The following is a 27,800-nucleotide window of genomic DNA, read 5'->3' as shown; positions in this document are numbered from 1 at the left end:
GTAGAAAAGAGTTATTAAAGCAGAGGAGCTAATTAAATGCCTTCCAGCAGCATATAATGAGTAAATGAAAAGCCTGGACATGCCTAGATTTAAATCTTTCCAAGTGCCCTCCCTCCCTCCCCATGCTGAGTCACTGACTTAACTATGTAGCCCAGAGCAAACCACACTCATTGTTTCTCTCCTTTCTGTGCGCCCCCTCCTTCCTTCCTTCCTTCCTTCCTTCCTTCCTTCCTTTAATCATCCTATTATCGTGTGGCCTCATGTAATGTTCAAACACAGACCCAGCACGTATTATTTCAAATTCTGAAAGTCAAGGCTGATGTTAAAATAATTAGTCTCAAAAGCTTTGCACCCAGCATTTGTGGGCACAGAGACCATCACATTTCTCCCAGTGCAAATGTATTTGGGTTACCTGGGTGAGACGAGAGAAGCGTTCAGGGACCTAAGCCGGCCATCACTTCTCATTGTGGCAAGAATCTAAGCTAAACAATGCTTTCCACCTAACACTGTGCAGGAAGAGATGTAATTGCAAGGTTAGATTTCCAGCAGCCTGAACAGAAACACTCAATTAAGTGCAGGATTTTATGTTTGCTGCATAGCAGGATAGTGATAGGGGCATCCACAGTGCATTTGGAAACGTGGTGAGGCAATAGTGCAATGTAAAAAAAGATTTGACTTAAATCAGCTTCAAAGGGATCCAATTCAATCTAATATAGGTCAAGGCAGACTCTAAAACCTAGTACTCATCTCCCAACCTCCAATTTAGAAGTCTGCCACATCACTGACTTTGATTAGAAAACTAGCACAGCCAGAGGTATGCTGGGGTAGAATCTTTTCCCCTTATGTGCTAGTTATTTTATTTGCCGGAAGTACAAGGAAGAAATACAGTTTATTTATCACAATGGGATTCTGCAGCTTCATTTGGTTGCATGTGGAGATCAGAATAATGTAAGGTACATTTGTGAATGGGAACTATCTTCAACAATTTAAAAGCCAAACTAGGTGCAACTTTCAATTCCTTTTGGTGCCTATGGACACTTCCTCTGAAACACAAATACCGTATTTTTTGCTCTATAAGACTCACTTTTTCCCTCCTAAAAAGTAAGGGGAAATGTGTGTGCGTCTTATGGAGCGAATGCAGGCTGCACAGCTATCCCAGAAGCCAGAACAGCAAGAGGGATTGCTGCTTTTGCTGCACAGCGATCCCTCTTGCTGTTCTGGCTTCTGAGATTCAGAATATTTTTTTTCTTGTTTTCCTCCTCCAAAAACTAGGTGCGTCTTATGGTCTGGTGCGTCTTAGAAAGTGAAAAATACAGTAACTCCCAGGAACATGGGTCGGGAAAGCACTGCAACCCACCCCCCAATATTAATGTTTCCAGTTTGGTTGTAAGAAGTTAATACTTTACTGTGGATGCTTGTGAAGAAAACTGAAATTGGGTCCGCTCCTGAAATAATTGCAGTAAAACTGATGTCTATAGTGAGGAATTAAAAGTGGCTTTAATTTTTATTGGCCTTACAGCTTGAAAGTTTACAGGAAATTCATAAACAAGAATACAAGAGAGCAGAACTCTATAAATCTTATTTTTCTTAAAGAATAATATTGATTCCTCAACACCCCCACTCCCAAAAAGAATTCATACACTGAGCTGACAGCGAATTGCAAAACATGTAGCAGCAGCAACCCTGGGAAATGCCTGAACTAAATGGCAGCAATCTATTAGCAGAAGTCCTGCCAAAACTCAGACAGCCCTTACTATATTAAGTCAGGAATGCTTATTTTATTCCTTTAAAAGATGCCAAGAAAAACAATATACTTTCCAAAGTCAGTATATTCACAAGCCTGCAATGCATTCACACGGTCTAACAGATCAGACCAGCGAAGAAATCCTATACAAAAAAGTAAGATTACTTTACACTGTGTTGCCAAAGTATGACTCACTGAATGAAACATTGATTTGTACCCTCAAACGTGTAAGGGAAATAAGTATCAATTATTTTTTAATAGAAGCAGAAGAGGTGACACACAGCATCAGCAGGATATCAAATCCATTATGTGATATTGAGAACAAATTTATGGATGAAAGTGGTAAGCAAATCTCAAGGAGATGAAAGGACAGTAGTGAAGAGGAAAAGAGGAATGTGATGCACACATGCAAGATGACAAATTCACAAAGACAGCAGACGTATGGGCACCTTGCGATGCAGAGACCTGGGAAATATGGTATTTCTATTTCACAGCTAAAAAAGAATGTACAAAATTTGAGGGCATCTTATACACGGGGGCCATCTCCCCCCATCGGAGTCCCCAAAAATAAGGCTTGTCTTATACATGGGGGCATCTTATAGACTGAAAAATGCGGTGTGTGTGTGTGTACACACACACACACACAAAATCACTGGGATTCTTCGTCCGGTGTTCCAGTGATGTGGGGAGCTATTTAATGCCTAACACAGTCTGCATAATTTTTAAAATTCTGTAACTGGAACCATCTTACTGAGCCAGTGCTATGAAGAGGATGCAATGGATTTCATACAAGGATTTACATTCCTGTTTTCAATAAACTGGAAAGTGAGGGTGACGCGTGCAAGAAATCACACCTACCAGCTGCTTCTGAACAACTAGGAAAATGCACAACTTATTATCCCTTTTCATTTTAGTGAAGCAAATGGGGCAAGAAGAAAATTCAAGAGTCAGGCGAGCAGATGTGTCAAGCAGATTTAGTGGCAGCCAAAGACAGGTGACACAAGTGAATGTCAGGCCAGGGCCAAGAGTTGAGTTGCTTCCCTTTATTTAAGGCCCATGTGAAGGACCTTTGTCCTGCCAGAGATTGTTGAACTAGAACTCCCATTTGCTATAGGCCATGCTTGCTGGGGCTGATGGGAGTTGAGGTTAGCAAAATCTGGCAGGTCACAACTGAATTACAGTTACCTCAGTCATTTGAGGGTCGCTCTCTAAGGGAGCAGGAACAATTTTTTGGACACCATGCCGATTGGACAAAGACGTGCATGGTCTTCACCTTCCCTTGAGTGATTTTTTGAGTAGTTAGTGGGGTAATTACTGGATTTTCGTTGCATGCTTTATTATATTAGTCAAACTCCTGTCTTGGTAATTAAGGGGCAGGAATGGACAGCCAGACCAGTCATCAGGTGCAAAGAGTCACGACTCAGGCCCTCACCCCCAATAATTTAGCTAGTCCTAGTAACTTTTGTTGTTGCTGCTGTATACAGTAAAAGTTGTGACAATAGTTTAATCCAGTATCAGTGTCTGCCTCATTACTGTTGCCACAATCAACCCTTTTGAGTCTTTGGAGGCCTGGTGCTCTAAAACAAGTTGCAGGCTTTCTCTGATCCCAACCCAACCCAACCCAGGTGATGAACTTGATTCGAGGGCACCAACACTGCTTGAGGCCTACCTGCTTCAGCAGTAGGAAGTGAAGGCGAACTTTTGCCCTCCTGATTTCTCTCTCACCCACTGCTTTCCCTTCTATTTGTCTGATCCATTCATGTGGTTTCTCTTCCCCTCTGTAGCACTGCAGTTACTGTATTTGTGTGGCCAGAGGGGGGTTTGGCTATTTTTCTGTGTACACAGCCTGTGTGGAAAGCAGCAAAGCAAGCTGTGTGTGTTTATGTTAATGGCCAACAGTTCTGGAAAACAAACTGGTTGCGTTTCAGAGGTACCTCTTACAAAACATGTGGAAGTGATCTTGACCCTAAAACGTATAACTGGACCTCAAAATGTTTCTTCTCATAAGTTTACCTCTTGGTGGTTTTAAGAGATCTAATGGAGGCAGATTTCTTTAAAACAAAAACAAAAAAGGCTCTAAAAGCTGTTTCACATGCTCAGATGGTAATTTTTCTATTAGTAAATTGTGGCAAAAGTCCCTAGCTATTTTCAAAACACATCAGAAGACTAAGACCTCCCTAAAAGCAAACCTCAAACAGTGAAATGGCAAAAAAGACTGCCAGGTAGGGAGCTAATTAGATCTCCTGGCACAGAAGCATCTGCACTATTCTCCACCAACCTGGTGTCCTCCACATGTTTTGGGCTACAGCTCCTTTCATCTCTGGCCATACTGACTCTGGCAGATGGAAATTGTACACCAAAATATCTGGAGGGTACAGGTTGAGGAAGGCTGATTCTACACCATATTGCAGCAGACACTAGATCATGTCACACACAATCATTTTTGCAAATTAATAGACAAACCATCCTCCTTTCAGTAACCAGGCCTCCTTACTTCAAAGGTTAGCTCAGAACACTTTGAGTTAATAAGAAACATTATATGATTTATGGTTGCTTTCAGACATCACAAGAAACTACAGTTATTAAGGGAATGAGCCTAGACAAGTGTTGGACTCATGCACTCTCCTTTGATGAAACTACAAGGAAGTGAACCAAAATGTTCACTTCTGTTTTGAACCCTAAACTGTGGTTAATGTTAGCTATGGTTATTAAAACAAACCAGCTTCATAAATACAAAGTTAATTTGTTTCAGTAAACCACAGTTAAGGTTAAGCACAGTTTGTTCAAACATAAATGGTGCTTAGTGAAAAATGGGACCATTGCTTCTATCCTGCAACTGTGCTGAAGAGGGAAGTATATGAGTCCTGATGCTCACACAGGTTCATTCCCATACTTATGAACTAGAATTTATCACTAAGTCTGAATGCACCTATTGTCCCAGTATCAATCTAGTTAGCTGCATTTTCAAAGTGGGTGAGATTATTCATCTACAACAGATAAGGGGAACTTGTGACTCTCTAGATCAGGCATGGCCAAACTCGGCCCTCCAGATGTTTTGAGGCTACAATTCCCATCATCCCTGACCACTGGCCCTGTTAGCTAGGGATGATGATGTTGGTCTTTGACTCTCATCAGTTGGCAAGGCCAATAGACAAATACGATGGGAGTTTTAGTTCAGCAACATCTGGAATGCCACAGATTCCCTACCACTGGTCTAATAGAGACTTCATAAGCACTGGAAATGAACATGGTTTGCTCAGTTGGATTTCTTCTTCAAATCAGAGAAGTCAAAAATAAGCAGTGTCCACCAGTATCCTCTCTATGACCCTTGAGAGTAATTTTAGAGCTCTGCACATTTCTGGCAACTTCTAAATAGGAAAGAGATGCATTTCCTGCATCCATCCCAATTACCAGGACCGTGTTATTCAGACGTTCAGGAACTTGTTTTGGAGCTAAGAGAGGCAACATTTCTAAGTCCAAGTTGCCGTGTTTTGTATAGTCAAGCTGCCCAAGTGATTAATAAAATGTCTAGGGAGAACCACTCACTGTTCAGGAAAGGGGAAGAGTGATCTATGAGGACTTATTGGCTTTTAAGGTGAACACTCCAACTCTATGCTTTCTTCTATGGAAACTTCCATGTGGGAGGTCTGTTCAGTTCCATTTGTTTTGGCTTTCAACCAGTCATCATGTAATCACAATATGTGACCTGCATTCATGATAGGGGTTGTTGTTTTTTTTGGTCCTGTTTATTTTTGCTAAAGGAACAGAAAAACTTTATTAACCCTTTGTTTATAGTTCCATTAAGTCCTATTTGCACTGCTTGTTAGAATATGTGTTTGGTTTGTGTGTGTGAGAGAGAGACACACACACAGAGAGAGAGAGAGAGGGAGGGAGAGAGACAGACAGACAGACAGACAGACAGACAGACAGACAGAGACAGAGAGACTGACTTATTTGGTCAGAGAGAATCAAAAAATGATTTGAAGCTAGATGGACCAGTTGACTAACTCACTACAAGCCAACTAATGGTTTCACTTTCACAGCTCCCTTTCTTTTCTTGGGCTTCCCTTGAGTTAGTTTTCCAGAAATAATTTTTTACTTCCCTCCCTAGAGAACATAGTTAATAAAGAACCTTCACTCTTCAATATGCCTTCAAATTATCCCATATTACTATGTATCTCCATTTGGTCAGCACAACCTTATGGAAACTGAAGGGGGACATCCCAACAGATCTGTTTCTCATTTGTGCTAAATTCTTTTCCGTGGAAAAATGGGTTAGTGAGTGCAAACCAGTTCATTCTACTGGTGCCTGTAACTCAATACTTTATTTAATTTCTTTTCCTGTTTAGAAAAGCAGTCTGTCCTAAGGCAGAAGTCCATCACTTAAAGGAAAATTGCATGCTTGGGAATGAAAGAACACAGCAGTTTTAGAAATGTCAGTGGTGTGGAATCTTTAGAGTAAGTTGCCTTCTGCTTTTTTTTTTACCGCAGACATTCCATATCCCATGACAGAATTTAGTACTCATATTTGCATTATTTGGCCAAAGGAGGAAATATTCCCTTCTGCTTCAGAAATACAGTTAAAAGAATCATACAGTCAACAATCATTTTTAAATGCATTAAATATTATTATCAAATTAAATGATAAATAAGCCCATGTGCTATACAAATAAAGCATTTATTTATTTATTTATTTATTTATTTATTTAAAGTGTAAGTGGCAAAATAGCAGGGAAGTGACTGCAGGTAAGTTTTTACCTCGTTAGTCAATTGTCTAATGCTTATACTTAGAAGGGCACCTGTCTAACATCACCAGTAAGAATCTTTGTTCAACATATTCCCCTTAGTAGGAATAAACTAACTGAACTAATAAACTAACTGAAGAATGCAGCATATAGTGAACAAAATGAAATTTAATAGGCTGCATGTAATGCAGAGAAGCTGAAATGTTCTCAGAAAGCCATATAAAATTACTTGTTTTGAAACTACGTAGATTTTAGTTATGTGTGATGTGACTACATACAACTTCCTAGCATGCAGTCCTAAGGTCCTGGGGCCACAAGGTTTTGTGAATCTGCTTCTCTGTGGAAGGAGCATCCTTGTTGCAGTTGCAGAAACCTCCACAGCTATCCCTCCTCCTCTGGTGCTTTGGAGGATGTGTTTTGGCACAGATTAGCGCAGGGGTCAGCAAACCTTTTCAACAGGGGGTCCCTCAGATCTTGTGGGGAGCCAAACTATATTTTTTGGGGGGGGGAATGAACGAATTCCTATGCCCCACAAATAACACAGAGATGCATTTTAAATAAAAGTACACATTCTACTCAAGTAAAAACATGCTGATTCCCTGACCGTCTGTGGGCCAGATTGAGAAGGCGATTGGACCGGATCTGGGCCTTAGTTTGCCTACCCATGGATTAGGGGGTTGGGGAGTACACAGTCCCTAAGGCTAATAAACTTACCTTTCTTTCCATTGGGACCAAAGCTTTTTTACAAATAAGAATAAAAAAGCATGGAAAGTTGGTAGAAATGCTGATCTTCCACCTTCTGCTCTGCCAGTGCTAAATCCATTATTATTAATTATTATTATTATTATTATTATTATTATTATTATTATTATTATTATTATTAGAATTTATATACCGCCCTATACCTAGAGGTCTCAAGGCGGTTCACAGAATAAATCTAGCAGGGCTTTGGCTTTGGAAGAGTGTCTGCTTCAGATTTTCCTTCCTCTGCCCCCTTTGGATTGCCCTGCCTCTTTGCATTAGCTAAAATACTGTAACTGAACAGCATTTCACAGGAGCATTTCATCCTTTCCAGAAACAATACATAAAATAATCCAGGAAACAATGCTTAAAAGGAAATTGCTGAACTCAGCTACTGTATATGTCCATCTGCTTACTTCCTCTGTTAATCCTTGCCAAAACTCCAACTTGCAACAGTATCCACCACTGTAAACTAAGGAAGATCCACCCATTGTATTCTCTATATAGATATAACATGTTCTTAACTCCTCCGTCCCAAGCCTCTGGGGAAATGTAAACTAAAAAATATTTATTTCACTCTTTCTGCTAACTCTCAATTGCACTGAATCAGCATTCCAGATCCCTAAAAAGTTGTGGGAGGATAATCCCCATTACCTATGCTGATCACGGCTATCTGAAATGAGCTAATATTTTTAAATATGTGTACAGCTCTTCATCGTAGATATATGCCCTGACACTGCCTGTTCTACAGGCATAAAAATCCTTAATAATACATAAAAAGAGCAAAGATGGCATCTCAAACACTCTGTACATCACTTCAAAGCTATGCTTCCCCCCATGAGGTTCTCTTTGCATATTTAAGTAAAACATTCATGCAGCACAGTAAAAAAAAAAAAAAAGGCATCAAGGCAGTAGGATGGAGCCACGTGATAATGACTGCTGGATCAATAGCCCCAATAGGGTTTGAAATACTGAATAAAGTATTGTGTGTGTTTTAATTTTCCCAGAGCACTTAGCAATGGAAAACGAAACAGCATTTGTCCCTTTAAATATGCCAAATTGTATAACACAACACAACACAACACACACACACACACACACACACACACAAAAACACACACCTGCAGTGCATTAAAGCGAGATTTTGAAATAGCATGAATACAGTGGCAAAGCAAGCTCCCCACATGAAAACCAGAGTGCACTCTAGGGCATAAACAAACATTATTCTTGCTACGTTTTCGGACAGAAATCAAACACATGCCAGGAGATGTTTTCCAAAGAACTTGAGTTATGTCTTAATTGTGCTTTCCCCTTCCAAGGCCGCAGTACTGAATTAGGGCACATCTGCACAGTAACAGCCTGTGCTCCCAGCTGGACTCTGTAGCGCTCATGAACGGGAGGAAGCATCGCCTTGGAAAAGGCAAGTACCTTTTGCCCCAGGGTGACCCCATGTTAAGAAGGCAGCCATGAAGAATTAACAGCCTGTTTTGACGCCGCAAAAATAATTTGCCAGCCATACTGACAGTGCGTTAGAAGCGCTTCTTTGTACGTGGGCTTGAAGAGTGCATGGTAGGAGTATATTCAGATTCATACACAATAAAAGGTCCAGCCGTGGCATTAGGCCAGCCCACCGCATGCCGTTGAACTGCATCACTCATCGTCTCATCAGCCCTAGATAGCATCTCAGCATTCTTTATTCAGAGCACTGCATGTCAAAGGGTAGCAGACTTTGGAAGTAGATATTGAAAATGCATGAGCCCTTTTCTGGTGGGCTGCACATATGTTCGCAGGAGTGGGGATGAGCTCACTAACCTTTGCCCCTTTGTCTGCTCTCTGCAACTTGGAAGGTAGAGTGAGGACTCAGTACATTATTTACAACATAACACCGGTCTTGAAAGATCTACCTTGGCTCACAGTATGTTTCTGAGCACAATTCAAAGTGTTAGTGCTGACCTTTAAAGCCCTAAACGACCTCGGTCCTGTATACCGGAAGGAGCGTCTCCATCCCCATCGTTCTGCCCGGACACGGAGTTCCAGCTCCGAGGGCCTTCTGGTGGTTTCCTCACTGTGAGAAGCCAAGTTACAGGGAACCAGGCAGAGGGCCTTCTCTATAGTGGCACCCACCCTGTAGAACGCCCTCCCACCAGATGTCAAGGAGAAGAACAACTACCAGACTTTTAGAAGACATCTGAAGGCAGCCCTGTTTAGGGAAGCTTTTAATATTTAACAGACCACTGTAGTTGAATATTTTGTTGGAAGCTGCCCAGAGTGGCTGGGGAAACCCAGCCAGATGGGCGGGGTATAAATAATAAATTATATTATTATTATTATTATTATTATTATTATTATTATTATTATTATTATCCCTGCTTCAGACTTTGCCCCCCTAACCTGTGGTGGGCAGCAGCCATGGTGACATGGGGGCAGAGCTTAGCATGCTTATTCCTATTCTGCTCATGTGCAGCCTTTGCACACAAGCAGCAGGTCCAAGCACGGCTGTAGTAACATGTGACTGTATGTCAATGTGTGCATGGCAGTACTGAATCAATGTTAACTGTGTGTATTTCTATCACAGCCAATCATTGCCTCTCTTTCTAGATGGGTAATAAAAGGTAATGGTGCAGCAATAAATCTCCTTGCACACTTGCAAAGCTAATCAGGGTCCAGAATGGTCTCAAATTGGTTGGGGACTGCTTGCTGAGATTCCTGCATTGCACGGGGTTGGACTAGATGACCCTCAGGGTCCCTTCCAACTTTACAATTCTATGATTCAAATAACTGGTTCTGGCATTTATATCAGCTCTTCATACTATGGCTAAGTTGCTCTTACATGCTTGCAAAATCACATGAAATGGGGATTTTAAAAAAATGTAGCACTTTATTTTTTAGTCTTGCTGAACAACTTTGCCAGTTTGCAGCCCTAAAAAGTTTTAGACCCTTTTGATGACTGATACTGCATCACTCTCACAGGAGGTGAATTTTAAAATGACTACAAATCAAAAAGTATTGAATCCATTGCTATACTGACATCCTAAGTATCTTGATATGGTTGAAAGTTTTATTTAAACTTGATTCAACTATATATTTGGCATGTATACATATATTCATACTTCTTTCGAAGCCCATCGTTTGCTATAAATATAGTTTTTCATGTAAGAATACAGCAATATCAATCAAATAGCAGATGCATAAATAATCCCATGCTCATAATTTACTTACCGCAGTGTCTATTTTTATTAGTGCAATATCTGCTTTCTCGTCAATATCTTTAATTTTAGCTTCACGTGTTTCACCATTCTTCAGTTCCACTTTCACTCTGTTCTTGTTGGTAACCACATGGGCATTTGTAACTATCAGTCCATCTTCGGAAACAATAAACCCTGAGCCACTGGCAACAGGAACTTCCCTCTTTGAAAAAGGCAGTCTAAAAGACATGGAATTTCAAGATCAAGAAGCAAAGCAGTTTCTGAAGATAGCAAAGACAATCTGCTTCTATGACCATTACACACTATTGTGATACATTTGGTTTTATGATACCTTAGAATATGAGACATAAAGGAATTTCGCAACACATATATTAGTGCTTTAAGTTTTTTTTTAAAAGCTGGTCACTAGAAAACTAATGGTATGCTATACTATTCATACATTACACATAATGTTATATTCATAAACAACATTAAAATATAGCATCAGTGTTTTTCACAACAGCACACAAAACCCCTAAAGTCTCCAGTTAAATAATAAAACTTGGATTTCTTGTTTACTTGCGAAACAATTCAATGTGAACCACAGCCGGTGCTATCTTCTCCACCACATCTGCAATAAAGTTGTATTTGTGCCGCAAACTATTCGGATCTTCTTGGCCTGAGGAATGAAAAATAAAACACTTGTCATAATTCATCAATGTCAGCAATAAAGAGTTGCAAAATACTCATATTAAAAACAGAGCTGATATCTTTTTAAAAAATAGTCTAAGAGCTCACAACAAGACTGCTATTGAGATTATTTTTAATTAATAAAATTGTGAGGGTGGGAGGGGAAACTTTCTCCAATAAAAGCACTGGGTCTCATTATATTACAAAGAAGATTACTCAGTTTTAGCATCCCCATATTTATCAAATGAGTCACCACACCTCTGAGGCTGCCACAAGGCAGGGCATTTTCACATATAACCATATCATAAACATCCTTACTTACATAGCAGAGCCATGCACAACTCTCAGTTACTCCAACAAAATATATATTTAACACACTGCTAAAATTATGTATAATTAGCTTCATGAGTTAACAAACGTTGGTTTGGCTTACTAGCCAGTCACTATTTGTGACAACAATGAGCCCTTCCGTTGGTCACTCTGGCATGCACAGAGGGCTTGAAAGAGATTAAGCATCCTCTCTCCTTTGTCCAGAGTATGAAGAAAGTAAGAAACAGTGGCACTCCCACCTGCTGCTGTTTCCTACCTGCTTGCAAACTGCAGCACAAATGAGACCTCTGGGTAGAAATCTGCATTGTGCCAGGTGTCCTGCTAGGAACAGGGTTAGGTACACTCACCTCTAGGGAGTGGTTATTATGGGAATGACCCATAATAGCATTCTATGTTCACTTCAGTAAAACAACATTTACAGGACCCGGACATAAAACCACACATTAGCCAGACCTCCCAAGGGCCCTAACAATTGCATTTTATAACTCAAGCTCAATTCAATTAACTTTCCTGCCTCCCATCAGCTGCTACTGATGGCCCAGATACTTCTGGCCACCACTTTTCATGATTCTGCTCTGTTTTACTTATAACTGACAGATGTGTCTCATTTCTAGGAATACTTCCAGAATAGCCTGCCAAAATATTTAGCAATAGATTTTCCCTGGACCTAAATTATTGATCCAAAAACCAACAACAGTAATTTTTCTAGGTGGGACATGAGCCATAATCCCATAAACTGAACCCCCCCCCCAAATGAAACACTTTAAGAAAAGACTACACAGGTATAAGGTGTCAGCGCTAGTTACAGGCTTCAATTCATCAAAGTACTATTGTGAGTTGTGGGGTAGGTTAGGCTGTATGAATCCCTTCTAATTCTTGGCTGTAGCAAGGGTTAAAATCTAATGGTATATTCCATTGTTGAATTAGCCAGGCAAGGGCCAGGTATGGGTAGTTAGTCTAACAAAGGAAGTTGCTCTGTGCTAGAGGGGAAATGGGTGGGCCCCCTCCCCTGAGTACTGAGAAAGTCAATAGCCAAAGCTCTGTGTGAGAGCTGCTAGAAGCAGACAGAAGCCAGAGAGTGAGTGCCATGCTTGATCTCTGCTTGAATCCAAGGCTGTAACTATGGGAGAAACAAGACCTTCTGGGGATGTTAAAGCTGTGAGCATTAACCATTGTAGGTTCAGGTTGTATATATGTATAAATTAACCAGATATCATAAAGACACCATGGTCTCCACTGTCCCTCACTCCAAAGAAACTGAACCCTGAGTAAGTGCCTGGAACCCCTGGAATCCTGAACTGCTTGGAGATTCGGGTGGCATGCAACAGTGATGCTGTCCACCCTGCACCAGAACAATTAAGCCACCACATCCTAAAGGAAATACAGTTGCTTTCACAATTGTTTATAGAACTCTCATCTTGTATGTTGTTTTACATTTGCTGCAAAAGTTACATTTGCTGCAAAAAAGGAGAAAGTTACATTTGCTGCAAAAGTTACATTTGCTGCAAAAAAGGAGAGACAGAAACACTATTTATAATCAAATAGTGTTTCTTTCTGTCTTTTTTTCAGCAAACAAAATTTTAGCACAACATACAAGATGAGAGTTCTATAAACAATTATCCCTTTTTTAGATCTATCCAGTTTTTATCTATTTGCAACATGAATGTATGGCTCTTCAGAGTAAACATTCTCCTTGGAAGGAGAGGCAGAGCTGACTGCTGTGCTCCATGAAAATTCCTTTCCTGTCTTACTTTAAGAAATGACAACTGCAGTGGAACAAAAACCATGGGATTTCTAAGTAACAGCAGGCAAGAGATACCTAGCTATGGTTAGAAATGAAACCATCCCTTATGGTGAAACTTATGGTGTCTTTGAAATACCTACAAAATATAAACACAGAGCATACTGGAATTTAAGGTGTGCCTATAACTGTGGATCTTGCAGTGATCCCCAAAGTTTGCAGTCACATCAATGTTACATTTCAGCAGTCAAGCTTTCTGTCTGTTTTTCTCCAAGTCCAAATTCAAATTCGAAACAGTAAAAAAAAACTTCTAAAAAATTATTTTCTATCATTCAGGCAGAATATTGAACCTGGACCACACATTGTAGATAGATGGTCTATTAAAAGAACACCTCCAAATCATCATATCAGACAGAAAATAAGTTGAAAGGAGCATCACAATGGTCAAATCTGTTCAGGACATTTGAAGGCTGTTTGAAACCATTGTAACAGAAACTCAGCTTTAACAGAAGGGCCAAACATGTTCGTGAGGATACCAGCATGGTTAACAATCAGATTCAAGAAAGCTGTAAAAAGTATGAAGGCATTATTCTAGACTCACAGAGTTGTTGAGTGGGAAGTGACCAAAAGGGTCACCTAGTCCAATCCCTGCAATGCGGGTATCCTTTGCCCAACGTGGGGCTTAAACATGTAATAATAATAATAATAATAATATTTATACCCCGCCCATCCCACTTTAAAAACCAGGCTCAGGGCGGCTAACAGCAAATATAAAACATTGATTAAAATGTGACTTAAAAACAGCATAAAACAGCATAGAATACAACATAAAATGCAGCATCAGTATCAATACAATTCAAAAATTCAGGGGTCATTTTTGGAAGAAGAAGAAAAAAAACCCAGTCAGTAGACATTGAATGATCACCAGGGCTAACTGGCCAAGTTGGTCCTACTAGGGCCAGCAAGGAGACCAGGGAAGAATTTAAATGTGGGGTCCCAGAAAGGGTTTCTTCATAGAAGAGGAAAGGGAAAAGGGAAAAGGGAATAGAGGATCAGGCTAATTCAAATTGAAGGCCAGGAAGAATAGCTCTGTCTTACAGGCCCTGAGGAAGGAGATCAAGTCCTGCAGGGCCCTAGTCTCGTGGGACAGAGCATTCCACCAGGTCGGAGCCATCAATGAAAAAGCCCTAGCCCTGGTGGAGGATAGTCTGGCTTCCTTAAGGCCCGGGACCTTTAAGCTATTATTATTCATGGACTTTAGGGTCCTCTGCGGGACATACCAGGATAGGCGGTCTCGTAAGTACGACGGTCCATGGCCCTAAGATTAAGTCTCTCATGCTCTAAGTGTTACTATCAAATTAGAGGTGGGGGGAAGAGAGACAGGGAAAGATCATACACTCTGATAAAACAAATGTAAGTCAACAACAACAAAAATCTCAAAATGAATTTGAGGTGCATATGACTAAAGCAACAAAAAATTATTTCAGAAGGAAAACAAAAAACCAAAACAAGCTGGACTGCTTGATAACAAATATGTACAGGGATTACTAGAGATTGAAGAGATGTGTAAAATGAACCACAAAGATGCAAAACATTTAGCTTCTTCTATAGGTTTAAGGGTCTGAATTGATGGTGACTGTCCAGGAAAGAGCTCTTGGTCATGTTGAACAGCTTAATAACTTGTCAACTCTGAGTATGCATTGACAGTGAAAAAGGCAAGTTCCATGTTAGGAATTATTAGGAAAGAGGTGAAAATAAGACAGCTAAGATACATACTAATGCCATATTAGAATACTCTGTACAGTTCTACTGAACCCACCTCAAAGTGCATACCATAAAGCTGGAGAAGAGGGCAACCAGTAAGATCAGGATTTGGAGTATCTTTCCTCAGAGGAAAGGCTAATTCAACAGGTAATAAAAGATTTATAAAATTATATCTGCCTGTGGATAAAGCGGTTGGAAAAAGGGGTTTGCCCTCCATCTGTCTTAATACTACATCTCAGGGTTATCTAGTGAAACTGATTAGCAGTATATTCAATAAAGGATTTTTAAAAAAGACTTTTTCAAACAACACATGCTTAACTTATGGAATTCTCTTCCAGAAGATAAAAATGGCAAGATGCTGGCTTAGACAACTTTAAGAGTTGTCTACCAACCTACCAACAGCTACGATCATGAATATTAAATAAAGGTGTGGAGCAGTGTATCTTGGGGTGGAGTGGGCAGGGCAGGGCTGCTGCTTTCATGCCTTGCTTCCAAGCTACCCGAGAAGCATCTGGCTATCCACTGTTAGAAACAGGATGCTGGGGCTAGATGTACCTTTGGTTAGATCCAGAAGGGCTTTTCTTGTGTATCTTACGTTATTCTTGCGCAAACCATTTGAGTTGTATAACACAATTTTGCAACAGATGTTGTGGGGGAGAGAAACTGATCTAATGGAAAACATCTTGCCTTCTACATACACAGATTGCTAGGACTTTCATAATGGAACTCTGTGAGCAGTTAAGAAACACATTCTCAAGTTCCTCGCTGAAAACAAATGAAAGGACCTCACAATTTTTCAAGCTATTTTCTCAGGAGACAGTGCTTTCCTCAGAGTGTCTCTCAGCATGGGAAAAGATGTTACTGTTGCACACCATTCTCCCAGTCCCCATCCTTGCTCTTTGTCAGTCTAGAATCATGGCAGGAAGAAGAGAGAAATAAAAAGTAGCAAATGCAAAGGAGCACAGTTTACCAGCTGTCCATAGCCATTCATCTTTTATAAAGTTTTTTTTTCCTTTTCATTTTAATCCACAGCATTTCTCTCCATCTGTTTTAGTGTTCCCAGACTAAAATTAAGCAGGACTCACCAAGTCTCAGCAATGATCTCATTGGATGTCTTGTGAGCAGTGAGATTGGGTCATCTTAGTCTGCCCTAGTTTAATTTGCAAGATCTTGCCAATGCACACCTTCAGTCTCTGTTACTGTTATGTACTGAAGTTCTCACCCTGGGCCAGCAGGAGGATACTGTAGATAGTTATGCAAATAAGGGGTCGAAAGTGACGTTCAGTGATTGGATAGTTTTAGAAAATTGTTACAGTTACGTTGTACTGGAGCTCTATATAAGCAGGCTGACTGAACCCTTCAGTTCTGTTCTGGCCTCTGAATAAACAAGAGCTGTTTGAAGAATCACTGTGTCGTCTGATATGTTCACCCACAACTTAACAGTTACATATACATGCACACATTTTAGGTGAATCTTAAAGCTCCTTAGTGATGAAGAGATTTACCATGGCATTAGATTTCATGGACATTATGCTAATATTTTGCTAGAGACACTTTGCTAGAGTTGTTGTACTGAAGGCTATCCTTCAGAAACACCTCAAATTGTGGCAATGTGGGATGCACATAATAATAATTAATACTGATACAATATAACTTTTACAACAAAGTTGTAAGATTGGCCATTATTATCTCATACGTAAAATGGGAGAGGAGCCTAGGCTGACAAGAGAGTGGCTTGTCTAGCATGTTAATGACAAAGGCCACATTTGAACCAAAACCTACTGACTGATAGATCACCCACTTGGCCACTACCACAGCTCTTGATTTTGCACACTCACTGCCCAGCACATGGGTAAGAGCCTTTTAAGCATATTCCATCCTACACATAAGTTGAAAGTGGGTTGGAACTGCATGTGCACCAACAGGCCTTGAATAAGAGAAATGCAATGCCAAAAACACTCAATAGACCTAGCGACCAAAAGCACTCACTACTGCATTATTCAAAGTTAAATATTAACACTATAAGTCTTTATGTTCAGGTTTTGGTTTCCATCAACAGCAAGTTCCTTGTTCATCACCCAAAAAAATGTAGAAAATAGATACATTTCTTTGTATGTGTTACAGATGATGAGAACATCTAGGCTTCCCTCTTACTCCAGAGTACTTTTCCAGACACAAAGCAGACTAAATTTGTTGTGCATAGGCCCCACTGAAGTCATTGGGACAAATTACGTCTTTAAGACTTAATTTAGTTCCCACTGAAACCAGTGAGTACTTAGTCTGGGTCTTAGCCATTGTGTCTGGTTTGTGGCAGGGGTCCATAGAGGCTTTCCCTACTGCCTGCAGGGTCCCCTCCCCCTGTTGAAAATAGAAAGGAGGTGTGAAAAAACATTCTGCTGTAGCTAATAGAATAAGCTGTGGTATGTGCTAGGTTGTGGCATGTCTGTGGCATCCACAGCAGTTTGTTCAGTTAGCAAATGTGCCCGCAGGCCCAGAAAAGTTGGCAACCCTGGTTTATGGTGATGTGCATAGAGGGTCAATAGATTTCTGTGTGGCAACATGGATAGCTTCTGAAAAACAGAAAGTCCACAGCCCCATGGAAGAGATTCTGGTCTCCATAGACCTTAAAGAAAAAGTTTAAAAGACAATGAGAAAGAACAGCATTATAAGATCAGTGCCAGTTTGTTCATGAAGCCAGAGCATACCTCGTTTTCTGCACAGAAACCAAAGTTATGTATGACTTCAGTATGAAAGCAATGCCAGGGATTCCCCGCCACCCCCCGGAAAGGAAAAGCTAACATTGGCACTCCTTTTCTCTTTTAGTCCTTATTTTTTAACATATTACTCTTCATAATGGTTACATTTCAGATGCAAGTTCACAGTTTGGGTAAGGAAAGTAATTATAGTGTTTGGGAAAACAGGAGCAATTATTTAAATGCAACATAGGATGTTTCACCAGGATTAGAGAGAACTAAAGGGAAAGCTGATTGGATATAATCATTCATGTTTCAAATAATGTATGTACAGAAGCTGTTGAACAGTGTTACCAATCCATAAAAAATATATTTAAGTAATAAATCTATGGAAGTAATAGTCTGAATTCTCTGTGCATAATAAAAGGAAAGTTCTCTGTAATAGATCTTGCAGAAGACACATGTTCACTCCAACCTTCTCCTAAGTAGCAGCAGCACTGTTAGTCAAGCTGTTTAACTTGGGAATTTTTTAAGTTATACTTGGAGAGCCTCAAACAGCTTACTTTTCCATGTGTAGAGAAGCTTGCTACAACACAAGGACCACTGCGCTTTAAACTGAAATGGGCTGGAGAGACAAATAGGTCCTCGCTTTATTCTTATTCAGATTTCTTTACTGGGAGCTTTGCTAATTATTCTTATGCAAATTATAGTTGGTTTGTGAATTTTCTTATGGTTATGCTGTTATTCGCACTGCATAGGCTTGATGATGATGATTCTAGTGATATTGTACTGCTTTGTTTACACTATACAGCAGGGATGCTAGGGTGCTGGGCTATGGCTCCAGGTGTTGCTGCACTACATCATTGACCATGGCATTGCTAGCTGGGTCTGAGGGGAGATGCAATTCAATATCTGGAGGATCACAGATAGGCCATCCCTCTTGCAGAGCTTTGATGGATGTTCCTTTATGTTCTTATATGGTCCATTCACATATTTCTTTTTCTGTTTTCTAATGTATATCAATAAACCATTTAATAATTTTAGTTACAATCCCAAATCTGCAGTGCTTCTCCCTGGCTCTGCTTTATCTGCCAGGAGATGTGAATTGAAACCAGATTGACAGGCACATAAGAAAACCTTATGTAACATTGTAAAACACAAGAGGATGCACTCTTCATTATTTGTAAATAATAAGGCTGCTTAGTCCTGAACAACCACTACAGAAAATAGTATTTGTGTCTGTTTCCATGAACACAGCCTTTATTTCTAATGTCTTGCTTAACACCTGCTATATGAAAACAAAAGCTTTGGATAACTAATGAATGGGCACTTCTTTGATCTCTACATAGGATAAATTCATTCAATGTGAGTGGTTTGTTTGTTTGTTTGTTTGTTTGTTTGTTTGTTTGTAGCATTTTTGCTCTACTTCTCAGCCAAAAGAAACCCCCCTGAGCAGTTTGCAGATCAATAATAGTAATAAAAACAAGATAGACCCTGCTTTTAAATACATGGCACAAAACAAAATAGGGATGGGGTGGAAGGAGGAAAAATATGACAGCATAAAGCTATTTTAAGTGTGGCTAAAGTTTATTTTCTGGTGTGTCTCAGCAGAAAAACTCATTGCACTTCAAATGTGAAAATGTACATACTTTTTTCCTACACTACAATTCCATGTTGGAAATTGTAATGGATGAAACAGCTCTGAGTTAAGATTTGAACCGGGGATTCACAGTTCTTAGTCCAGTTCTTGGCTAGGCTAGTCCCTTTTAATTATTTTTTTAAATAAAAAATAAAGAATGCAGTCATGTTTGTTCCTTCATGCAGGAATAGCTTGGCTCTAAACAGGAAGTCTTTTCCCTGCTAAATTGTAAACCACAGTCAGTGGTGTATGAATCAGCCGAACATCTTCACAACTATAGTGGTAGCAGCTGCTACAAAACATCGGCAAGAAAAGCAGGAAAATAGAACTTTTCTTGGTAAAGAAAAGTGAGTGTACTGCTTAAAGTAGGTGTTGACAACTCGTGACTTAACGGTTCTATTCTCAGCTGCAATAGTCATGGTGAATAGTATTTAACCACAATTTCTCAACCCTAACTTTTGCAATGGTTATAATATTCCATCAAAGATGGCTGGCATGAAGTTTAATTAAAACTTGGCAAGCTGCAAAAGAAGCTACCCTTAAAAATACCAAATATTACCAGTGGGCTTCCTAACATGCATTTTGCATTTGCTCCATCAAAGCTGTCTGGAAGTTACATCAGTGGAAATATTTGAGAAGCATTTATTGATCTTCAAAATCAATGAGGAAGAAAGCTTTCTGACGAGACAGGAAGGGAAATAAACCAAGGAGAGCAGTGCCAAATGACTAAAATAACCCAGGAATGACAGATACTCAGTAGCTGATGAAAAATGGGGATCTGGGCATTTCTATAGCAAATGAATTCCAGCATTAAAGGGTCTGCCTTACAAAGGTTCTGCTCAGGAGCCTCAGATACAATATATGGAACAATGCTGGAAATAATTTCTAAGAAGGCAAGATATGCAGTGGGGATAATGAAACAGACAGGACTAGGCTCATCACAGACCCTGTCTCAAATAGAGTAACTTAGGTGAAAAGTGAGAAAACTTGAATATAATATAATAATATTATATTATAATAATAGTAATATAAGCTCCTGCAGACATAATTGGGTCCATCTTTAATGGTGTTTAAGGGATCACACAACAACCACAGGATTCCCCTTTATACCACTAATTCTACCCACTGGCATTATGCATCCTTAAGAGTTATTTGTTGCCATTAATGTTAGCCACAGTTACCACTTGCTAGGTTTTTTCTCTTAAGCAGGATTCTGAACTTGCGTCAAACCTCAGTTAAAAGAAAGCTTAACTAAGAGCAAATCCTGATTAGCATTAGCCTTTGTTAATGTGGCAACTTAACCCTTAAACTGCGTACAGGGGATTCTCACTTAAGAGGGTGGAGTAATGAAGTGCACTGTTCTGCATCCTGTTCCACACCCTCACCAGTCAGGCTGTGGACCATCAGCACTGGCTCAACCTATTTCAATGCCTGTAGTGAGGGCTCCCTTGGGTTGCCTGCATGAGCAACTCACATTAGGTAAAGGGACCCCTGACCATTAGGTCCAGTCATGGATGACTCTGGGGTTATGACAGCTTCTAGGTCATGTGGCCAGCATGACTAAGCTGCTTCTGGCGAACCAGAGCAGCACACGGAAACACTGTTTACCTTACTGCCAGAGCGGTGCCTATTTATCTATTTGCACTTCGTGCTTTCGAACTGCTAGGTTGGCAGGAGCAGGGACCGAGCAACGGGAGCTCACCCTGTCGTGGCGATTCGAACCACCAACCTTCTGACTGGCAAGCCCTAGGCTCTGTGGTTTAACCCACAGCACCACCCGCGTCCTTTAGCCAAGATTAAATATGTCTAAAAATATAAATTATGTTTTGTTAATAAAACTGAACTATCAGGATTTTAAGAGGATGCTAGTTCAGTTCAGATTTAACACCAAACCGTAGCTCAGCAGGACATGAACCAGCCTCACCCTCACATAGATACTCTTCTCCTTGTGCACTGTGAATCCAACTCTCTCCTGTATGTTGCCAAACCATGGTTTGCTTGGTTCACATGTAATGGCAAACTATGGTTTGTAAGCAAGTGGTAAGGAAAGCAATCACAGCATGTGAGTTGAGGGGATGTGGGAGTTTGAGGCACATTCATATAGCACTAAAGTGTGGTCTGGTGGTTGGTCTGAACCAAGCCAATGTGACCAACTCTTTATCCATGACCTACTTTCTATCTATATTTACCTGCTTTGATTTGAAAGGTAAATTCTTACTCATTTTGCCAATTAAATTAATAACATAATAGATAAAACATGGGGCTTTCATAATTACGGGTACCTCTACTTTGATGGCCAGGAAACCATGCTGAAGGGAAATAAAATGGTCAAAGGAAAATGGGACTCAATGTGATAACAAAAATGTGCACCCACATTTGGGCTTTATGTAAATTTTTGACATTTAGCTTTTGGAAAACAGGATGCAGCTATTCCATTTAGTAGGATGTTCTAGTGAAAGAGAATGTTTGATGAGTGTTAATATTCAGTACACCAGAGATCATTGCTGTAGGCACAAAGAGCCAGCTGTCTCCATGAAATGTCTCAATAAATAAATACAAAATAGCCTACAAGACCAAAACAAAAAACCTAAAATACGAACAGACAGATGGAAAACACAGCTCCTACACAGCGCTGAAGCTTTGTAAATCTTAGTCAAATTTGAAAGCAAACTAAAATGAGTGCCTAGGAGTTTAATCATTTTATGTTTGTTTCACAACTAGCTACAAATTTATCTGGATACATGTTTGAAATCCAAGATCCCATTTACAACATCTTATTCCTGGAATTCAGCAAGCACATTGAAAGTCTACTTCCAGCCATGTGTTTCTCCTAAATCTGGCATAATAAGCTTTTGGTAATAATTCAGCAACGTTTGTGTAACAGAAAGGATAATCAAGTTTTCAATCAAAACAACGTTTTAAAAGTATGCACCTGAATTAATGAATTGTCCACTCACTCCCAAGGCTTGCTCTAAATTTAGAAATCAATATGAATGCATCTTCCTCTGATATGTGCACAGGTAGAAAGTAGCAAGGCCAGAGTTGGCTTTAGCTTACTTGCTTCACTTTTTTCAATGGGATGCTGCACACATATACATGAGCCAGTTAGCATGTGCTGAAAGAGTTCATCAGTGTTTCGCTTTGTATTTTTTTTTGTTTTTCTTTGGCATGCCAGAACTTTGGGGGGGGGGGGGGGAGTTCAGCCTAAGGGCCACATTGAGAGACAGAGAACTTCATACTACAATTAATCATCTAGACCAAGAATGGCCAACTACTGTGGTCTCAGAAGTTCACTCTATTCCCCATGCAGTAGTCCAAGGACTGGGAAAGTCAACCTCATAATAAATTTGGCACGATCTAGCAGCAAGCACTCTGCAGCTATGGTGCACGTACACGCAAGGCTAAAGTACACAAGATACTTTACTTTGTGGCTTCCAGTTCCGCTCTGCCTTAATGGAGGCAGCCCCCATGACAGCGGGAGATCATTGGCGAAGGAAAAACAAGGATGATTCAGGGTAACAATCATCCTTGCACATTCCCTCCAGGAGACTCAGTTTGTCTCAGTACCTGGCTCTCGCTCGGGCATGGAATGTGGGGGGGCGGGGCAGGGGGGCACTGAATGTGAAAGCACTTCACTTGCTGAAAACCCTCCAATGCCACCATTAAGAAGCAGAGATTCTCCTGTTAATTAGAGTTTAATTGGACTAAAGTACAGGCATGTGCTAGAAGAGATGAGATCACAAACTGCGGAACAAGCCAACTGCAAGGACTTCAAGGTTTGAACTTGAGGTAAGACTTCATTAGATGCAAAAGATGGTGGGGGAGGGGAGGCTACTGTTTCTTTATTTAATGTTTTCTTCTCTACATTTATGATTCAGCAGCCCTCCTCTGAATGTTGGTTCAAATTATATTTGTACAAGTGAGGATGGAATAAATTGGATTATAAATATGGAATATAACATCAAACAAAACTCTGTGTGTAAACAAAAGGAAAAAAGGAGGGAAGCTCTATTTTGCAAAAGGTTTAGATGGAAACATAGAGCTGGTTCTTCCCCATCCTTTATTATCTACAAAGTGAATCGAATAATGCTAAGAGGACTTGGAATTTAATTTAATTTGAAGTATATTTGCTCATATATCTTCAGCTGGAAGGAAGGATGAAAGGAGACTGTGAGCTACCAAGGAACTATATTTCTTTACTGAGTCATCTGCAGTTTGATAGACCACTTTTCTTTCCAGGCTGAGAGAGAAAATGGTGACAACAGTTTATTTACTGGTATTTGAATGATTGGTATTAATAATTGTATTATAAATTTATATTGTTATAAATGAGGCTATTATTGGACTGTAATTGAAAATGGGTAAAAATGTATTACAAAAAAACTTTACTTTGTTGTTGTTGTTTAGTCGTGTCCGACTCTTCGTGAACCCATGGACCAGAGCACGCCAGGCACTTCTGTCTTCCACACTTTACTTTGTAGTTTACCCCAAAGTACAAGCCCTTCACACACACCCCAAAAAAGCCCCTATCAGCATGAAGTGCCCAATCTGGATTAGGTGACAATAGGGCCCCACTTTGGCCCCACTTTGTCCCCCACTATGGTCCTAATGGGGCCCATTGGCTTCCATAGTAGCAATTTGCTTCAAATCTCCTGTTTTAATGAGAGCTTATTTCCTATGTCAATGGAAGGCAGAAGGGACATGACCCAGATTTGGATGATTGCAAATGGTTAAAACCTCCCTACTCCCCACCCTTTCCATGCTAGGGCCTCAATTCAGAAGAGTGGGTTCCATGGTAGCAATTTTGTTGTTGTTTGAGCAGAGGAACATGCATTCAAGAGCAATTATAAAATAAATGGCACGAGTGGTTAGAGCCTTAGGTATAATGTGTTACATATAAATATGTTTATGTGTAGTTACAAATCCAAGAAAGGGAGATGTGACATTAACATGTGGAATCCTTGTATCTTACAACTTGCAAACATTTTTGATGGAGCAATTGGGTATTAAAAAAAAAAGTTGACCAACGGACCACCAGTCTATTGCAGGATGCTGAACAAAAACACACTTTCCTTGTCCAGCGGCCTCCTGAACCTCTCCTAAAGCAGGTCCGCACATAGAACCTGTTTCTACAGGCAGGTTACTATGGCTAGATTGGGACATCTATTGTACATAAGGAGCAATTATGTTTCACTTTAGCACTGTATTAGCAAATAGTTTTCTTTTGCATTAGTAAAACGTCATTATAGCAAACATTCCCCCAGCATGGCAGGTTCAGGGCTGCAGCTTGTGTAGTTCATGGAGTTTGCCTCTCAACCGAGATATGCTCTGAAACTTCAGTAGCTTTTTCTGAACTCGCCTGAGCAAAAGTCAAGGCACTGGTTCTATCATACAAAATTTTGCTTGTATTAGATCCAACATATCTAGCATACCTCCTCCCTCATTTGCAATCTCCAGGAAAATGCTGTCTTGATTATTCCATCAGCAGACCAAGTTCATACTACAAGGGTATGGCTATAGCAATTCTTAGCATTCTTCCACTGGAGCCTTGCCATATCTCAAGCTGCATTCAGAAAACGGCGACCTATTTTCAGGCAAGTGTTTTACAGCTACAACAAATCTGAATATGGAGTTTTAATTTTTTTTTTAGTAGTCTTGTGTCTTATTAACATTTGTTTTTTCAAGTATCCGTAGTATTTTCAGACAGGCTGATTATTAAGCATGGGCAAGCAGACCAGCCACACAAAGACCACAGCATGCCCCCCCCAAAAAACCCCCCGTTTGAGGAACACATTTCTCCCCACAAAACAAGTGGCTGGGCCATTCGGCTGGAGCTTCATCAGTCAGCAGAACAAATAGGGTGATGAAGGTGGACCTTCTCCAGCCTGGAGGGTGAGGTTACATGCCAGTGGGTCAAACAAGAGGCAAAGGTGGGTGAGGCAATGGATCTGACAGGAGGCTTCATGCCAGCAATGCCAAAGCATTGGGTTTCTAAGCACGCATAACCCTCCATTAAGGCAAGCAAGAGCCATTGTCACAGTGCAAGGATACATTCCAGACAGGCAAAAGCACTTGAGGAGCAATAGCAGAGCACACAACATTCATATCTCTGCCTATGAAGCAGTGATTCAGTGGGGGCAAAGGAGCACTTCAATCTCTTGGTCCAATTAAGCACTTGCAAAAAAGGAGGGAATGGGGGGAGGAAAGAACTGTGCACTGCAACTCATTGCTATGCTTTTGAAAAAGGAGCAAACAATGTTAATCCTGGGAATTACATCGAAACTTATTTTAATTAAGAACCTCATTTTGTAAAAAGGGAAACAGTGTGCTCCCTGAGAAAGTGATATGAAATAAAATACCCAGAATTATACAATGGATTGTTTATTGAGGCCATTCAAGCATCCTTTATAAGTTGCTATAAAAAAGATCAAACCCAGTACCCAAAAGTTGCTTTTGCTGCATCAGGGATGAGACCTGCTTTTCCAGTCCCTCTCTTTTGTTCCTACTGACATCCAGACAAAGCCCCAGCCAGAGGAAATGCAGGCATACACTGCTTCTCCAAAAAAACCCCTCCTTAGCTCATATTCATAGTACACACGTTACAGTAAAGGGGGGAAAGTAGTGGGGGGGGGACAAAGAGATGTCTGAAAACCAGACGAGAAGCCTAGGAACTGGGTAATCAGGTCAAAAACTAGACAGGTGGCAACGTTTAAATACTGCTCTGTCCAACTTTGTCAATTAAATGATGTCAGAGTTGCTGAGAGGGGGAAAAATCAGCCAGTGTCTGAAGAATTCTGAAAATGTCTGAAATTTGCACTATTAGCAGAAGTCAACAGAGTAAGTTTTTGGGCTCAGATCCCAAGTTGCTCTTCTGTTCACATGAGAGGGCATTTCCCCCCCAACCCCCACTTCCAAGTGTCCCCCAACCCACAGGAGCAGATTTTCAAGGGACTACAGAGGAAATTGAAGAAGAAATCTTCTCTGAGCCTCTACTGTTCAGAAAAGGCCAGGCTAAATGATCAAAGGGACAGTTAAACCCATGTGTATATTTTGACGTGCATGAGAGATGGAAATACTTTCATCTGTAAGGGGATGGATCCTTAGAGGGACTGAATGATACAAGTTTGTATCTTTGTTAAAATCTGTTCATATCTTCTCAGGAGGACAAGTGGAAGCTTCCATAAGGGATTCCTGTTTAGCAGAAATTTGAATCATTATCCTTTTATAAATCCTTGTAGGGTTCTGGAGAGTTTGTGAAGATATACATGTATTAGTAGGCTTCAGAGCATCCATTTAAGTTTCTGGTTCACGTACTTTTTTATAAGACTACTGAGGAATTCGAGGTTAGTGGTTTTTCCGCTGGCTACTATGATTGTTGCTGTTTTATTAGATTCTTGTGTTTGCTAATGTATTGATTGTACATTGCTTTCTCTTATTGTTGTTGAAAGCAATATATGTTTTTCAAGTACTGATGTGTGAGTCATAAGCACACACTTAACAAGCATGGGTTTGTACTGAATGGAAGTAATGAACTTTTTTCCATTTTGATTTTACATCTTCCACTCATAGCCTTCTGGAATAGAAAAGCAAGTTTTAAGGGCAATCCTAACTCCCAGCCTGGAAGTTGTGTGGTTGAATGGAGTGACACAACCCCCTCTGTAACTGAGGACCTGCTTTAGTGCAGCACAGAGTCCCAAATCACATCCCTCTGTCTGCTTGTCCAGGTTAGGACCCAGGCCAGCACACCCTTTGTCCGCTCTGCCTCATTTCAGGGCCTTATGCCTATCACATTCTGTTGGCAGGATCAAGTAGAGCTGGGCAGAAGGGAAATATCCACCATACCCAAACCCCCTGCAGCAGCATAGATCAGGAATTAGTAATGCTCTGCAAACTTTCCTTCAGCAACTAGGAATGTTTAAACTTGGTGGGGACAAGACAGCTGTACTGCTGTGATGCTTAAAGCGAACATTTTTTAAAGATAGACTTTGAGATCACACTGCTAATTACAATGAACGGAATTCAATTTTTTCCCAATTGGTTACAATACAAATTATAAACAAAACAAGATACAAATGGGCACTGCCATTTTCAATAAGGATACAAAAGAATACTTCCTGAACAGTTACAAGTTGTACAAAAAATATTTTGTTTTGCTTGTTCCTGAAGAGCAGCATCACAGGAGTTTATTTTATATTTAGTTATAAAATAAATTGTTTTAACCATGGACTGAAGAGGTGAAGGCAAAATATTTTAAAAGTTGCAGCTGCATCCATTCTGAAACTTTTTTCTTTTCTTTTTTAATCAGACAACCTCAGGACCACAATCATTTGAATCAATAATACATGACTAATCTTTTGGAAAGCCAAACCATGTTCTAGCTGGCATATAGCCTTGAACAGCAATTTATAACACAAGGTCAGGCCAGCCTCATCCGTCAAAATGCTGGAAGGCTCTTTAGGTCACGGATAGCTCAGTTCTATTGAAGCTTACATAGCAAAGCTCAGTCAGTAGAGCATAGCTCTGTCGGT

General features: G+C 40.2%; 1 protein-coding gene across 1 annotated transcript in view; it reads right to left on the bottom strand.

The window, feature by feature from the left end:
- HTRA1 (HtrA serine peptidase 1) overlaps window positions 1–27,800 on the bottom strand; it is a 43,689-nt gene that overhangs the window by 10,419 nt on the left and 5,470 nt on the right. Inside the window, exons 2-3 of the mRNA XM_081912787.1 lie at window positions 10,995–11,094; window positions 10,450–10,654 (exon numbers count right to left, since the gene is read on the bottom strand). Coding sequence (XP_081768913.1) covers window positions 10,450–10,654; window positions 10,995–11,094 — 305 coding nt within the window. The remainder of the gene's footprint in view (window positions 1–10,449; window positions 10,655–10,994; window positions 11,095–27,800) is intronic.

The sequence above is a fragment of the Podarcis melisellensis genome, assembly GCF_964234715.1.
Source record: "Podarcis melisellensis genome assembly, chromosome: 5".
In the NCBI taxonomy this organism is placed as follows: Eukaryota; Metazoa; Chordata; class Lepidosauria; order Squamata; family Lacertidae; genus Podarcis; species Podarcis melisellensis.
Note: the sequence above shows the minus strand (reverse complement) of the source record. Positions and strands in the feature narration are given on the sequence as shown.